At 41.8% G+C, this 16,063-nt stretch overlaps 1 protein-coding gene across 3 annotated transcripts; it reads left to right on the top strand.

The window, feature by feature from the left end:
• Positions 1–431: 431 nt before the first annotated feature.
• HSF2 (heat shock transcription factor 2) lies at positions 432–15,453 on the top strand. 3 transcript variants are annotated; one of them, XM_058021774.1, is made up of 13 exons: positions 432–658; positions 3,935–4,043; positions 4,236–4,363; positions 5,755–5,879; positions 7,843–7,918; positions 9,069–9,130; positions 9,245–9,329; positions 10,130–10,299; positions 11,592–11,870; positions 12,439–12,544; positions 13,422–13,481; positions 14,077–14,143; positions 14,517–15,453. In XM_058021774.1, exons 1-13 carry the CDS (start codon positions 497–499, stop codon positions 14,804–14,806), a joined length of 1,719 nt encoding a protein of 572 aa, XP_057877757.1. In that variant the 5' UTR covers positions 432–496; the 3' UTR covers positions 14,807–15,453. The 3 variants fall into 3 exon arrangements, with proteins under 3 accessions (XP_057877757.1, XP_057877758.1, XP_057877759.1); XM_058021775.1 differs by lacking the exon at positions 13,422–13,481; XM_058021776.1 differs by lacking the exons at positions 12,439–12,544; positions 14,517–15,453.
• Positions 15,454–16,063: the final 610 nt, after the last annotated feature.

The raw sequence follows: 16,063 nt of genomic DNA, 5'->3' as shown, positions 1-16,063 counted from the left end.
TTCCTGTTGTGCACACGCCCTGTGTACTCATGTTCTTGAGCTATTAGCTACTCTTCGCCTTTCTCCCAGGCGGTTCGGAAACGCCAGGCCGGGGTGAGGCCTTAGAAGGCCCGCTCGAGGCCCTCGCCCGCCGTTCCCCGGGAGCCGCAGCGGGGCCGCTCCCGCTCACCGCCCGCCCCCCTCAGCCGCGCGCCCGCCCGCCCCTCGCCACGCGCCGCCGCCCCGCCGGGAACGTGCGCCCGCGCGCCGCGGCCCCGCCCCCCCCGCTGCGAGGCGCGTCGCTATTGGCCCCGTCCCCCTCCCGTGCCCGCGCTGTTGTGACACGTGAGGGCGGCGCACGTGGGGACGTTATGTAAGGCGCAGGGGGAAGGGGCGGGGCCGGCACGCGCGCGAGCTGCGGGGCCGCCGCGCATGCGGGGTGAGGGCGAGGGGCGGGGCCAGGCCGGTCTGGTTGTGCTCCCTCCCGGACAGAGGCCGCGGAGGCTCCCGAGCGACAATGAAGCAGCAACAGCAGCAGCAGCCGCTGGCACCGCCGCCCCCGCAGCCTCCCCAGCAGCCGTCGCCTCCCTTCGCCAGCCCGGGGGTCCCGGCCTTCCTCAGCAAGCTGTGGGCTCTGCTGGGCGAGACCCCCAGCAACCAGCTCATCACCTGGAGCCAGGTCGGCCCTCTCTCCCCCCCCACCTCCTACCCGCCCGCGTGTGGCCGAGCCCCCGCCATCACCCTGCGCTTCGCTCCGGCAGGCATCGGGGCCTGCTGGGGCCTCGGCGTGCCCGTGGGGAGGATGGAAAATCAGGGCACGGCCACATGGCTTGGTTGGGCTCGGGCCGGGCTGAGCTGAGCTGCTCGGCAGAGGCCGGCTCGCCTCAGCCCTCAGCCTCTCCCTTGTGTTTTAACTGTGGAGTGGGAGCTGCGGTGCCCGCCCTGGGGGCGCGTCCCCCGCACCGCTGCGGAGGGCGGGGGTGTCTGTCTGGCGGCTCTGACTGAGCAGGCTCGGGCGCCCGTGGGGGTGCGAAGGGGCCCGGGAGGCGGAGGATTTTGCCGAGCGGTTAAGGAGCCAGCGTGTGGGGAACGTGGGGCTGCGGGGTGGTGGGTGCGCCGGGAACGGGGCTCGCCCTCTGTGAGCCGGGGCTGCGGGAGAGCTCCGGGGGATGGCAGAGCGGCGTGCTCAGGCCCGGTGCTGTTTCCTGTGTGCTGCCCCCGGGCCGGATCCCGCTGGGACACGGGGGGGCGGCCACGTGGGGCATGGCCGGGGGCTTCCCGGGCTCGGTGTCCACCTGCTGGGGTGGCGGGAAGGGGATGGGCCATGGGGGAGCTCGAATTGGGCCCCAGTTTTCTCACAGGGCAATGAAGGGCTGGCACGTTGCTACAGTGAGCATCATTGACAGTTCTAAGCACGTATTTTAATAATAACTTCTTCGTTTTCCCCCCTGTATGCTGTTTTCAATAAAATCTTGTTCTCAAATCGTATCAATATCTTTGTGGTATTGAGTGAAACTCAATTGAGAACTTCTTAATTTTTTTTAAATGCTCTAGAAATAATGAAATGTCTTAATATTTTACTGGAAATTATTTACCAATACCTTCAACCAAAACTTCCCAAGGAGGGAGGCAGGAGGCCTCAAGAGATTATGGCAGCTTTTCTTTTTTTTTTTTTTTTCTTGTTTTATTTTAGGATGGGATTTTTTTGTGTTTTTCGGGTTTTTTTGTTTTTTTTTTTCTTTTTTTTTTTTTTTGGAAGAGAGATACTAAAGGCTTTATGAAGATTGATATTGTCTACATTAAAAAATGCTGGTTTTGTTGCCTTATGCTTTTGATGGCGTATTTCCAAATCTGTTTTTATGTTTATTTAAAGTAAATGTACCAATACCTGTGTAGGTATCCTTATGTTATTTTTTAAATTAAAAACAGTAAAAATAATTGAGATTCTGCAAAGCTGTTTCTAGAGGGGAAGGTTCACCCATCACAGTTGATATTATTAACAACCAGAGGTACAGGGATTGCTTGTGATGTGGGTGAGGAGTACCAAATGAAGGGCTTGGGAGACTGCTGTGTGCTGGAGTCATTGGCACTAGGAGCTGACACTCGTATTTAGCTGTGTAGTGAAGCTTACAGGCTTAATGTCCGTGCAGCTTTGCTGTAAGTGACTGTCAGGGCAACAAGAGCTTGTGGATGTGTTTCCCACATTTTTCATGTGCTAGGCCTGGACAATGTCAAGGTGCTGATAAAGTGAGGCATTGCATGGAGGTTGTCTGTTGGTGTCACAGGTCACTGTAGTGTCACTTGCTTCAGCACCTTCAGTTTGTGCATTTAACACACAGCATTGGCTAAAGTAGTCTGTTCTTGCATTTCTTTTGCTTCCCGTTTTTCTTCCACTGATTGGTTCTCAGCAGGAGGTAGGTAGGCATTATGGGCAGTTTTAATCTCCCCACCTTCCTCTCAGTGTTAAGGCCCAAGTCATCCAGTGGAGAGCCATGTGTAACATCCTGTTTCTGATGCTCCCTGCTGACTGCTGGAACGAGCTGTTGTGGTTTAACCCCCACTGGTAACTAAGTACAGCTCAGCCACTTGCTCACTTCCCCACCCCCTGGTAGAGAAAGTAAAACTCGTGGGTTGAGATGACCATTTAACACTGAAATGAAGTGTGTGATAACAGTAATAAAACAGAAAGAAAACACAAGAGAAACAAATGCCCAGTACAATTGGTGACCACCTGCAGGCCAGTACCCAGCCCATCCGGAAAGAGCAGTTGGCCCTCCTGCTGGGTAACTCCCCAGTTTATATATTGGGCGTGATGTTCCCTGATATGGAGTATCCCTTTGCCCAGCTTGGGTCAGCTGTCCTGGCCATGCACCCTCCCAGCTTTATGTGTGCCTGCTTGCTGGCAGTGCTTGGGAGGCTGAAAAGACCTTGACTTAGGGTAAGCACTGCTCAGCAACAACTAAAACTTAACTTACTATCAACATTATTCCCTCACTGAATCCAAAACTGAGCACTCTACTAGCTACTACAAAAAAAATTCTATCCTAGCTGAAACAAGGACACCTGCCTTTGGACAAGGACCTACAGATGGTCTTACAGCTGGTTCTTTAAGCTTCTTGGGATCACAGAGCTGCTGGCATTTGAGGATAAGAGAAGTGACTCAGTAAAGTAGAAAGGCCTCTTAAGAAGATGCAGGAAAAGTGTTGACATTGTTGAAGATAAGACTTTTTATTAACTACAGAGTGAGAGTATTGTGGATGTGTAGACAAAACCTAAACCATTTTGAAGTAGGTAATTTGCATTCTGCCAATTACTTGCCCTGTAGTTTAAATGGAGTGCAGTCATTGAAGAACAAAGATCTGATCCTTCTATTTTAGTTAAAGCCTGTGGATTAAATTAAAGATCAGTCTTCCCTCACAACTGGCATTCCAGGAGGGGAATCTTGCTTTAGGTGACTGCCTTTTTGGTAACTTCAAAACCCAGTGGACACTCTCACCTCTTTGACAGCTTCATCTGCTCTACAGATCCTATCAAACCAATCATGGTTTTATACTGAAAAGCAGATGGGACTGTCAGCTGGTTGTTGGTGTTTTTTCCTTGCTCAGGTTCTTTGTTAAAATTCCTTACCGGGGCTTCAAGACTACATTCAAAATTGATAGTATTGTCCTGTAGTGAAACTGATCATTGCTGGTAAACAATTATTTCATATCTTCGAGCAGTGTGTAACAGTAGAGATGTTTGCCTTCAGATACAGGTAATGATGTAATTGATAGTACTCAGTTGCTTTGCAACTGCAAGGTTTTGTACCCTTTTTGTTTTGGAAAATTGTAGGCAAGCAGATCAGTAATGTACTGCGTGCACAAAGGAAACATTCCAATCTGGTGATTAATTCTAAAAGCCCAGTGTGTTTTCTGCTATGGTTTTTAAGTAGCTTAATGTGTCTCTCTCATTTTAGAATGGAAAGAGTTTCTTGGTGTTGGATGAACAGAGATTTGCAAAAGAGATTCTTCCCAAGTACTTCAAGCATAACAACATGGCAAGCTTTGTCAGACAGTTAAACATGTGTAAGTTCCTGGATTTTTGCATTCTAGCACAGTTCTAAGTCCTGTACATAAAAGTTAAGTTGTCATTTCCTCTGAGCAGGTGCTTTGTGTTCTCTGCAACTAGGATACTGTCTTATTCTCAAAGATAGTGGGGACAGCATATTTTGAATTTCTTAATGTGGGTTTTGAGATTTTTCTTTTTTTTTTTTTAAGATGGCTTCCGTAAAGTCGTCCATGTTGATTCTGGAATTGTCAAACTGGAGCGAGACGGTCCAGTAGAGTTTCGGCATGCATATTTTAGGCAGGGCCGGGAGGACTTGCTGGAACACATTAAAAGGAAGGTTAGTGAAAATCCAGTGTGTGGAAAACCTGTACTGTTCAGTATTGATAAATAGCTAAGTTCATGTCAAATTTTAATTTAGGATTGTGAGTGCAAATAAGTTCAGACTTTATGGAAACAAACTTCCCTGCTTTCATTTAGATCTTGAGCTTGTAAAGATATTTTGGGGAATTTGACAAGGCTTTTTTTATCTACTTTGCTGTCATTGTAGTAAAGTTTCACAGGTGGCAAAAAAGTGTGAGTTTTATGTAATATGACAATTTGCAAATGAGTATTAGGAGTGTAGAGCATACTTTGACTTTACCATCAGCAATGTAAGAAACTGCTCATTTATGTAGCTTGTTTCAGAACAAAGCTACTGTAAGCATTAGACTGTACACCCAAGAGAATGGGGCAAATGTATAAACACATTTGTTATGCTTCTGAAATGTGCTCTGCTGTTACTGAGTCAAGTGCATATGGATAGCAAATAGAAATATGGCAAATGAAACCTGATGTCATGGTTAATTCCAGCCAAGAGTGCAGCCCCACACAGCTACTTGCTCACTACCCTCATGTCAGGATGTGGAAGTGAATCGGGAGAGTAAAAGTGAGAAGACTCCTGGGTTGAGATGAAGGCAGTTTAATAAATAAAGCAAAAGCTACACACACACAAGCAAAGCCAAACTGGGAATTCATTTACCACTCCCCATGGGCAGGCAGGTGTTCAGCCATCCCCAGGAAAGCGGGGCCCCATCACATGTAATGGTGACTTGGGAAGACAAATGCTATCATTCTGAGCATCCCTTCCACTTCCTTCTTCTTTCCCTCAGTTTTATGTGCTAAGCATGACACCATATGGTAGGGGATGCTCCTCTGGTGAGGTGGGGATAACTCTCCCAGCTGTGCGTGTGCCCTCTCAATATTTGTGCAGCCCCAGCCAACTGGCTGGTGGAGTGAGGTGAGAAGCAGAAAAGCCCTTGACTCCATGTGTAAGCATTGCTCAGCAGTAACAGAAACATCTCTGTATTGCCAGCACTGCAGCACAACTGCACAAGTCTAAAACAGAGCCTTGTGTTTGCTGCTATGAAGAAAATTACCCCATGCCAGCCAAAACCAGCACAGGGTGATGTACTGGTTATCACCAGGTTTTGTGACGCAGTTATGATGAAATAGAACACTTGGGAAAATGCCTGAAGAGTCAGGAGTGTACACAAATATTTGTAACAACTAAAGCTAATGTGGTAACCGCTGTGTTTCTGGTTTGGGGGTTTTCTTTGATGCTTGGTTTATTATTAAAGAAAGTGTATATTTTGCTAACATTAGTAAGAAAATATACTTCATCACCAAAAGAGAATAATAGTTAAGCATGAGTTAAGGGAAGTATTGTTTCTGGATTCTAATCTTTTAAAGGTTTCTTCTTCGAGACCTGAGGAAAACAAGATCCGTCAGGAAGATCTCTCTAAAATAATATGTAGTGCTCAAAAGGTGCAAATTAAGCAAACAACTATTGAATCTCAGTTGTCTCTTTTGAAGAGGTAAGTTGCTTCATCAGTATCTCATCCTTAATGCTGAGTAATTGTTGATACTAGATATTGGACAAAGACATGTTTCTAGGTGTGTCTTGGTTTCTGGTTGCCTCATTTCAGTTGTTGCTTTAGGAACATAAACTTCCATAAAAATTGCTTTAAAATTGAGTTTTTTGATATTATTAAAAGTTACAGGCAGTAACTAGGCAATTAAATAACACCTTTAATAATATTTCCATATAGATGCTGAGTCTGAATATTTAAATCAGCTCTTAGTATAAAGTATGCTGAGTATTTTTGTCTTCAAGTTTAAAATAGCTAATGTATTGTTTTGAGGCAGAGTTTCGTTTGTGCAGCTTGCATATAATAATTTTGTAGGACAATTAATGTCTATGCTCATTGTTTTTATTTTCCTGTTTTGTCCTTACACCCCACTGTTAAAAATTGTGGAAGTGTTAATACCCATGAAAAAGTGTTTAGAAAATCTAATTTGGAAATTCATTAGTTATCTTATTGACAAAGAAATGGAATTGAAAATCCAAATGTAAATAGAGTTTTTGTAGAATTTCATTACTGCCTGCTTAGAAATTATGATTTATTCTCAACAGTGAGATAAATGTCACAAATTACTTAATTCTTTAGAATATGTACATACAGACTAGATACATAAGCATAAGGTCATGCACTGTAAGTCACATCCTCTCAGTAGAAACTATTAGAGTTTCTATTTCATCTTCTAGAAGATGGTTTCATGACAGTGTACCTCTGTGGCAGAGGTCCGTGATTAGTTCAGGTTTTAAGAAGTAAATTCTCTCATTTCTAGACTTCAGTTCTACGACTTGAGTGGTAGAATATTTAGAGGCAAACTTCTTTTGCTTAGGCCATAGTCTTTGTTAGAATTTGGACAGTCTAGAGTCAAAATCATATTTGCCCTTTTGAAATCCTGGATGAATTTGGGTTGAAAGGAACTTCAGAATGCCATCAGGTCCAAACTGCTGCCCAGAGCAGGGCTGGCTTTCACTGAAATGACAGCCAGCTGCTAATTAGGTGACAGTTTGTAGAGATGAGAACCTAGGGGTTGGTCTTTGACATCCATATTGTCATCTCATCAGTTTAAAGTGAATGAAGTAGAAACTGGAGCTAAATCAGAACACCTGGTCCTACAAAACATGTTGAGAAAGCTAGTGAAAAAGCTGAGAAAGTTCAGAGTCCCTCACTTCTGTCAATTTTGTGATGGAACCGTACTCTTAAATTGTGTGTTAGACATAGGAGCACTTGGAGGAGTGAGTGGTACCCTTCATCACACTGCATATGAGCTGCTGTTTCTGAAAGTGTAGTTTAAGGTTTCCTAAAACCCCATACACCAGTGCAGTTTGCTTCTTTGTGTTGAAAATTAAACTACAAAAGAGAGGAGGGTGGTATGTTGTCTGCCCATATTCACTGAGGCTTTTGGTACTCATTATCTACCTCTTAACATGGCATACACTGTGAAAGCAAAAAGGCTTATGGTTACAGTAGTGCAGTTTTTACACTGTCTCAGTAATTGGAGTCCTGTCAGTACTGGAAGAACCAAGGTTTCTAAAACAGTGTTTTGTGAAAACTGCTACCTCTGACATGCTCCTGTTATTTTTGGTCACCTAACATGCCTGTTTACTGGAGCTAATGGAGGTAACTGTTAAATGCTGATGGTTAATTTTTAAGTGCTGAATGTATGGGTAATGATTATTGCCAAATTTGGGAATTTTGATTTTTTTTCCTTTAAAGCAGATGGAAATTCTCTGCAGGCTATTTGTTGTGTTTGAGTCTTTGTTTCACAGTTAACTTTCCAAGGCTGCTTGGTGACTGTGTGACACTCCCACTCCAACCCCCAATCTAGAAACACATTTCAGAGTGTTTCAATGAAGCCAACTGATCTTTAACAAAAATTAAATACTAGTTTTAGTGTGACTTTTAAATCATCATTTTTAAACAGAGAGAATGAATCCCTTTGGAGGGAAGTGTCAGAACTGAGAGCAAAACACTTGCAACAGCAGCAAGTTATTCGAAAGGTAAGGCTTCATTCAGGTGTTGTGTGTGCTTGAGTGAGTGCTTCTGAAACAGGAATGCTTTGCCATGTTATCTTGCTTTGCCCTCACTCAGCTTTTTATGATGTCAGATCTCTCTTTAATAGAAAAAACAGCAGGGTGGTATATGATGAACAAACCCTAGTAATACAAACATTCAGGGTATTTTATTGCATAAGTAGAAAATAAGGCCAAAGTCTTGTGAACATTTTCAAAGAAAGAGGCTCAAGAACATCCTACATCTGTTATTACATTAACCTTAATATGGTCCATCCATTTTTTTATTACTTTGGGAATCAGATGTCTAATTCTCTGTCAGCTGCTTGGGAGTAACTTGCTCACTGCAAGAATTTCAAGATTCTGTATTGGAAGTTCACTGCTGACCCACTTAACTGACCTACTGACTGTACATTCTGTTTACCAGATGAATAAATAATTGAGTGGAACCTATTGATAATATGTTAACTTAGATTATTTAACAGTTAGATTTATGATCGACCAAAACTGATATAAATGCGTAGAGTTTATAATCTATTTTTTTAACATATCAGGGCATCGCTGCAAGTAGTCTTGTAGCAAATACTTGCTGATTTTTTTTCCCAGTTTCTTCAAGCTAGATACATACTTTAAAGCCTTAGATTTAAAGCATAAGAGAGGGAAGGCTAACATTTCAGAAGGAATCACAGGTGACGAATACTGTTAATTGTACATGTAATTTTTTTTCTGAATCTGTCAAAAATGTCTTTCACCAGAACCAGTATTTACAGATTCAGGTTATGTATATGGTCCACATCCCTATATGCCTTTTGTCATTGCTAATTAGAATTCTTTTAATCATTTGAGTTGCTGCATGTCTTTCTGTGTCTTGTATGATGTTGTATAAAAGCTGACTCTTATCACCTGCTATGTGAAGTCTTTAACAATTGAGTAACTATTTAGGTATTATCAGCACTGGTTTATACCTTGATTTTTAGATTTTCTGAACAGCTTTGTATAAAAGTTATTATGCAAAGAAAGTGTTCTGCTGTTTATGTATAGGTTTTATTACTGGTGTCTTTTGCTATAAGATGCCTTGGTGCTTATGAGAAACAATTACAAAGTAAAGCAACCAACAGTAGTGTTCTCTCCCTTACAGATTGTACAATTCATTGTTACCTTGGTGCAGAACAACCAACTAGTGAGCCTAAAACGTAAGAGGTAATTATGATCTTGGACACCTCCTGTCCACTTGATAAACTGACACGCCTTGTTGACTCATGACCAAAGAGGTGGGTTTGAGATGGCTGCCTCACTTTGCTCTTTCTAATGTAGGCCTCTACTTCTGAACACTAATGGACCTACAAAGTCGAATGTATTTCAGAAAATTGTGAAAGAACCAACTGACAGTAGCCACCATGTAAGTTTTCTATTATGGGTACTCTCTGTTTGGATGGAGTGCAGGTGGGCACATGGATCAAATTCATTGTCATGTGGAGACTATAACTCAGCTGTGTACTGAGAGCTGTCAGCTTGTACAGCTGATAGGCTGTGTTGTTTCCTTTCAGAAGCTGGAGGGGTTGATAATCACCATTCACTTTCCAACATAAGCATATATAAACCAGTTATCTGTGTATTAAATACATGATGGTGCTGAAAGCAGTTTGCTTTTAAGAGTGGTGCTATTAGAAATAGCACATAAAATGTTTCAGTGTTATCTCGGGAATGTGGCATCCCTGGCCCCATACAGGGACAAGGGCCCAGGGTGCTGCTGAGTCATGTCATGTTCCTGTTACATTTGAATGAGTCACACCGCTGAAAGTTGTTTTCAGCTGTCCAGATAGTAATTGGTGAGGAAATTGTTAAAACAAGCTCTCTAGTGTGGCACTAGAATTAGCTTTATAACAAAGTATTGTTTAAACAGCACTCACTGTTTTAATATTTTTAGTTCTAATGTCTGACAGTGCTAGTATAATTTTATTTCTACGCCTGTAGTATTTACCAATTCTTTTTCCTATAGCTGTTATTCTCCAGCATGTTTATTTACTTGTATAGCTTTTTCTATTAAACATAGATCTATACAAACAGCTTGTAATCTCCAAGGTGTAGAAAAGCTCTTAGACTTCATGAGATGTGAAGCATTTTAAGATACAATGATAACTGTCAAAATGCTGAAGCTCATTGTCCCTCTACCCTGACTCTTTTAAAAATAATTCTCAGGTACCTCTCAACAGAAATGAGGGCTTAAAAAAAAGGGAACAGATTTCAGATGACATTGTTATTTATGATGTCACTGAGGATGTGGGTGAGGAAGAACATCCCATGGCTGATGAAGAAAATCTTCCTGTTACACCAGAAACAAGTGAAGATACCACTTCAGATTCTTCCAAGTAAGAAGTCTCAACATGTTTGTGTTGATATTTGACTTTCAGTGTTGTATAACATGCACTAATTCAGATGTCTTAGATAATTCTTTTGGTGAAGTGGTTAGAATTATTCAGCACTCCTGCACATACAGAAACTTCATCTGTGAATTCACACTAGCTTTTGACTTACTGACCTCTGGATTTGTTCCAAAATAGTTAATTGGCTGTTGGAGTTTTAATATCGGGAGGATAGATAGAAACTGGTGAAAGCAATCTGTATTATTGCATAATAGTTAAATATACTAAAGCCAGAGTAAGAGAAGTCTTCTTTACTTTTTGATTGTGTGTACATATAGGAACGACTTCCCTTGTTTTTCCAGGTTTTTGTGGAGAAAAATTTACATGTGGTGTATGTCAGATTTTGGTCCTTGCATTAAGCCAATTAATTTCAGGGTACTGGGTTTTTTGCAGTCCAGTTGTTTTTTGTAATTGAGTTCCTTCCAGTCTGTACTCCAGTGCTACAGAAGTTCTTCATCTTTCAGCTACAAGCAAGTTGAAACTCGGTCCAAGGATTTAGATGCAACTCTCTTCTTGAGTAGCATTGGACTGATAGGGCCTGTATTATGCCTCAAAGAAAAAAAAATAATATTTGTAGCTTATACTTGAATTGGCACTATTGTTCTTGCTCAGCTGATGCCTGGGAATGCATTCTCTGATAGAAGAGCTAAATAAAAAAAAAGGCTGTGATAGAGAGGCAGCGTAACTAACAGCTTCTTAAGGGTTAAGAACCAGAATAGGCATGAAAGCAAATAATTTGAGGCTCGCGCTTGGTTTTCAGGTTTTGTTCCTGGTATGCATAATAAGGTTAACTACAAACCTGTTGACTGGGATGCTTTGTTGTGGGTGCTCCAGAGTTGATGCTGTTCAACAGGAAATAGGCAAAATATATACTCTCTGTCTGTCTGTCTGTCTTGGTGACCTTGTATGATGTGGTACATACTTCACGTTTATATGCAAGCTTATAGTGGTTCTAATGACAAAAGTGTCAGTGTTCCTATAGCTCTTTAGCAGTTGGTTACTGTAGTCTGGCACAAGAGTGTCTGCTAACTGAGCTGCATTAATTGTATTGATCATTACAGAACTATATAAATGAAAAATAGATATTTTGAGTATCTTGTTGTGTTTAGTATTAAAAAGCAGTAGAAAAGGTTCTTTCCTGATAGTAGCTTGACTGAAGTGAGAGGTAACTAAACCTGTGGAATAATACCCATTTAAGTGTGTATGAAATGCTGTAATTAATTTATCTCACATTACAGCTGTAGCTGTAGCTACCATTCTCCCGATATTGTAATTGTGGAAGATGATAATGAAGATGAATATGCCCCTGTAATTCAAGGGGATAAAAACACTGAATCAGTTGCTGTCCCAGGTAATGCTCCAGCCAGCCATGTCAGTGACAGCACGAGCCCGCTCATGTCAAGTGCTGTACAGCTGAATAACCAGTCAACTTCAGCTGCTGAAGACCCAGTCTCTGTGATGGATTCCATACTCAATGAAAATGGAGTAATTTCACAGAATATAAATCTTCTTGGAAAGTAAGTAGTCTGGTCTTTTGTTTTTTCTAGTATTAGAACTGATTATTTGACTGAAGTAAAAAGAACTGAAAAGCAGTTTCTGCTGAGAACTTTAAACTTACAGGCTACTGATATTCCATCCAGTTTCTGAAGATTCTTCTATTTTAAGTATTTTAAGATGCGACCTCTGATTTTAATTGTTAAGTGAGTGAGTTGAGTTGTTTAATCTGGCAGTGTAATGTTGTGGAGATTGCTGAAATCGTCAGGATTTATTTTTGTCATTCCTGCAGGTGGATTAGACCCATAAGGGCTGTGCAAGAATTGCATCTCTGCTAATGTCATGTAATAGTGTTATGTTGACATGATTCCTGTGATACCTATTCCAGAGCACCTGTCTGCTGACTTGGGTTCTCTCCTAAAGAGGCTAAAAGTCTTCATTTTTCCAGAGGTCATTTCTTGTGAAAGACTTAGTTCTTTCTAGTTCTGGTAAAGATTTTTAGATGCATGTAGTACATCTGTGTAAAGCTTACTTAAGGATTTCTCTTACTTTATTAAGGGATACAGCAATAAAATACTGTTTGCCTTCTAGAGTTGAACTTCTGGATTATCTGGACAGTATCGACTGCAGTTTAGAGGACTTCCAGGCTATGTTGTCAGGACGACAGTTCAGCATAGATCCAGATCTCCTGGTTGATGTAATTTTGACTTAAAATTAAGTATTTTCATAATAGGCTATAGGAAACATTTGTGTGTATTGTTGCTGTTTAATATGATTTAAATCACAGATTATCTTTTTTTCCTTCCCTTTACAAAGCAAAGTTATAAATTTTTATGAGTTTCTGGAGCACTGGTATAAGTCTTAATGCTACACCACTGCTCAAGTGAATGCTTAAGTTTCTTACTGAACAGTGGCTTGCTTAATGAAATAATGCTGATATCTGTTGTGATGTGAACTTAGATGTCAAGTCAATTAGTACTCTTGCTTGGAAATAACCCAGCACATTATCTTTGGTCTTCTCAATGAACTGGGGTTAAAAAGAACCTTCCTCCCTGTTGCAAGACCACCTTGCTGGCTGGTAGCAGGGTGTTGTCTGCCATGTTCACATGTCCCCTCTGAAGTGCTGCTCCCTGTCCATTTGTTCCTTAAGCCTAACCTGAGCCCCAGTGCATGAGGTTACTGGGTCCTGGTGACATGTGGCTGCTGAACCTGCTGGAGTGCTGTTGGCCCCCTCTCACTTCACTGAGATCCCTCTTAAAAGCACCTCTGCTCTCCACTTACTGATGGCTCCTTCCAGCTTGGTGTCACTTGCAATTTCATCCATCTTGCAGACAGAATTATCCATGCAGCAGTGTCAGTAGAAATTGGTGTTTTAGGACTGCAGCAAACCATGTTAGATGCCATACAGTTGTTTCTTTTGTGATCAGGGTTCATGGAATTCCACACAGTCTCCAGTCCTCATAGAGGGTGGAATAAGTACAGGGGTTTTTCTCACACATACAGAAGCAATGGTCTTGTATTCTTAATAGCAACACTGAGATACCTAAAACTTGGATGTCTTTTGTCTTATTCAGCTTTTTACAAGTTCTGTGCAGATGAATCCCACAGATCATGATCATATCACTAATACCAAAGTAAGTCTTAAATCCATTGCTCAACATACGCACTAGTGAGAGATGCAAAATTCACTCATCTTTTGCTGTTTTCTTTACTGGAATCATGGCACTTTGTGCTCTGGCTTTTAAGACTTGCATGAGAATAGGAAGACTGCAGCTGAGTTCATCCTGTTGGGCTTTAAACAACAAAGTAAAAAGCACCCTAATTAATTAGCAGTGCCCTTTAAAACTTGTATTACCTCTACATTATACCAGTCCCTTGACTTTTATATCCCCGAGATGTTTTTATTTGCAAACATGGTATACACTTCTATCAGAATGATTTCATCTGTATTGTCTGGTGAGAAGAGAAACCAGTAGTAAGCAGTGAAGCAAAGATGTAGTGCTTTGAATTTGTCCAGTTCATTTAAAGCATTAGTTTTGGTTCTTGCTTTGTAGTCTGTGTTTCCATTTCATGTTTTCTCAGCCAAGGTATGTTAGTGTGGATAATACTGATTATGCCACTGCATCTTATCGCAAATAAAAAAATATTTGTCATAGTCATTCAGCTGTTCTCCAGTAGCATTGGAACAAGTTTTAAAAGTATATTTTAAAAGTTTGCTTTTGTTCCCAGGTGGAGACAAAGGGAAAAGAAGCTAACAAGAATAATGCTGGTCCAGCAGCTTCACAGGAAACACAAGGTACTAAGCCCAGATCAAGTTAGTTGTAGTCATCTATTGAAACGTTTCCACAGTTGAACATTACTCTAAAAGCCATCTCAGTTATTTGCTCCTTATCTGATTTTATGTTATGCTGATAAATAACCAAAACACAATACTTAGTATATTTGCTTTTTAGATTTTTGTCTGCACTAGATGCAGAGAAACTGATGTTTTGCAGGTGAATCTGCACTAATAATGTTACACATGAACATAACAATTCTTTAAAAACACAAACACCTATCTATTTTAGTAATTATTCTTTAGGTAAATAGTGTGGGTTGGATTTTGTTTTTTCCTTCTGCATGTAGAAAGGCACATGAATTGATATTCTGGGCATTTTTTTTCCCCACAGATAAGCAGCTGATACACTACACTGCTTTTCCACTCCTTGCATTCCTCGATGGGAACCCAGGCTCTGCTGTTGAGAGTGGGGGCTTCACAGCTGAAACTCTTTCCACTGCTGAAAAGTCCCTGGAAGGGGATGAGCTCCTGGAGAGCAGCCTGGATCCCCAGCCCACCCAGAGCAAACTGGTGCGTCTGGAGCCACTGACGGAGGCAGAGGCGAGCGAGGCCACGCTGTTCTACCTGTGTGAACTTGCCCCAGCACCCATGGACACAGACATGTCCTTCTTGGATAACTGATGTGAGGGAGGCTCTGTATATAGTCATGAAGATGAACTATTTATTTAGAATATTGTTTGGTATGAGAGTTTTTTGTACATCACTGTTTTATGTAACCAGATATGTGGAATCTGAAGTACCTTTCCTATCTTATACAAGCAGTTGTTTAGCTATGGAGTTAGCCAAGCCACCAGGCACAGCTGGCACTGCTGAGCCCGGCTCCTGCTGCACTGCTGTGAACACTTGGTGTTGCCCACATTGCTTGTACTGCAAGTAACCAACACTTGTCAATAGTGAGCTTTGGTTTATGGTTTCTTATACTTCTTGTCTTACATATGATGACATAAACTAGTAGTGTATGGTTAGGGAACACTGACTTTCTGTATTTTGGGGTTTTTATTTTTTACATTTTGTTTAACACACATGAGGCTTTTTTGGGGTGGGGGGACCAGGACCTGATGTAGGCTTTTTTTTTCCCTGCTTCAACTGGGAACAAAGTGCCTGTACCTTGCTAAATCTTGGTTCTGCCTTACTTTCACTTCAGTGGAAGTGCTCACACATAGCACAAACTGGGGAAAAGTTGTTGACAGCTGCCAGGCCCCATGACTGCATGAGTACTTTTAACTTGGACCATCTATGCTGACAAAATAAATGTTACTTAAGTGTGATACTTGTCAAAAGTTTCTCTGTTATTCTGTGTGCCAGGTGGTTATGGATTTAACAGCATCTTGTTTTCCTATCATGTGCAAGGTCTGCTATGCACAGTTCCTGGAAAGTAGTTTCATTATGTTCAGCCTGACAGGTTTATTGATAAGGCTCCAAAAGAAAACTAGGTTTTCTTAACTTCATACATGCAACACAAAAGCCACATTCCCCAGCTCTGGAAGTGGATCCAAGGTTTTTTTCCAGAGTAATCTGGCCACTTGTACAAGGAGCTGAATCCATAGACAGAGCAGTCTGCCCATTTTCTGAATTCAGCAATTTGTTCTTTGCTACAGGACTCAGGAACTTTGTTACAGGACTGTAGAAGTGATGTTCAGGTGTTTTACCTGAATTCAAACAGGTGTGATCCAGTGAGGTGGCAGCAGTTGATGAGGCAAGAACGCAGTTCCAGGTGCAAAGCACGTTAGTGTTTACTGGGACATGGCTGCCAAGGGCATAGGACTGTCAGAGAACTTCACCCAGGGGGTTACAGGTGACCTCCTGAAAGAGCCAGGGACTCACAGGTGTGCTCTGCAGCACTGTTGGTTCTTCTCAGAACCTGACAGTGCTACAAAG

Source organism: Melospiza georgiana, chromosome 3 (assembly GCF_028018845.1).
Source record: "Melospiza georgiana isolate bMelGeo1 chromosome 3, bMelGeo1.pri, whole genome shotgun sequence".
NCBI classification, from domain to species: Eukaryota; Metazoa; Chordata; class Aves; order Passeriformes; family Passerellidae; genus Melospiza; species Melospiza georgiana.
Note: the sequence above shows the minus strand (reverse complement) of the source record. Positions and strands in the feature narration are given on the sequence as shown.

Coding starts and splice junctions, on each gene's coding strand:
- HSF2 (XM_058021774.1), top strand. CDS start 497: ATGAAGCAGCAACAGCAGCAGCAGCCGCTGGCACCGCCGCCCCCGCAG. Junction 4,044..4,235: donor TGTCAGACAGTTAAACATGT/GTAAGTTCCTGG, acceptor TTTTTTTTTAAG/ATGGCTTCCGTAAAGTCGTC. Junction 10,300..11,591: donor ACCACTTCAGATTCTTCCAA/GTAAGAAGTCTC, acceptor CTCACATTACAG/CTGTAGCTGTAGCTACCATT.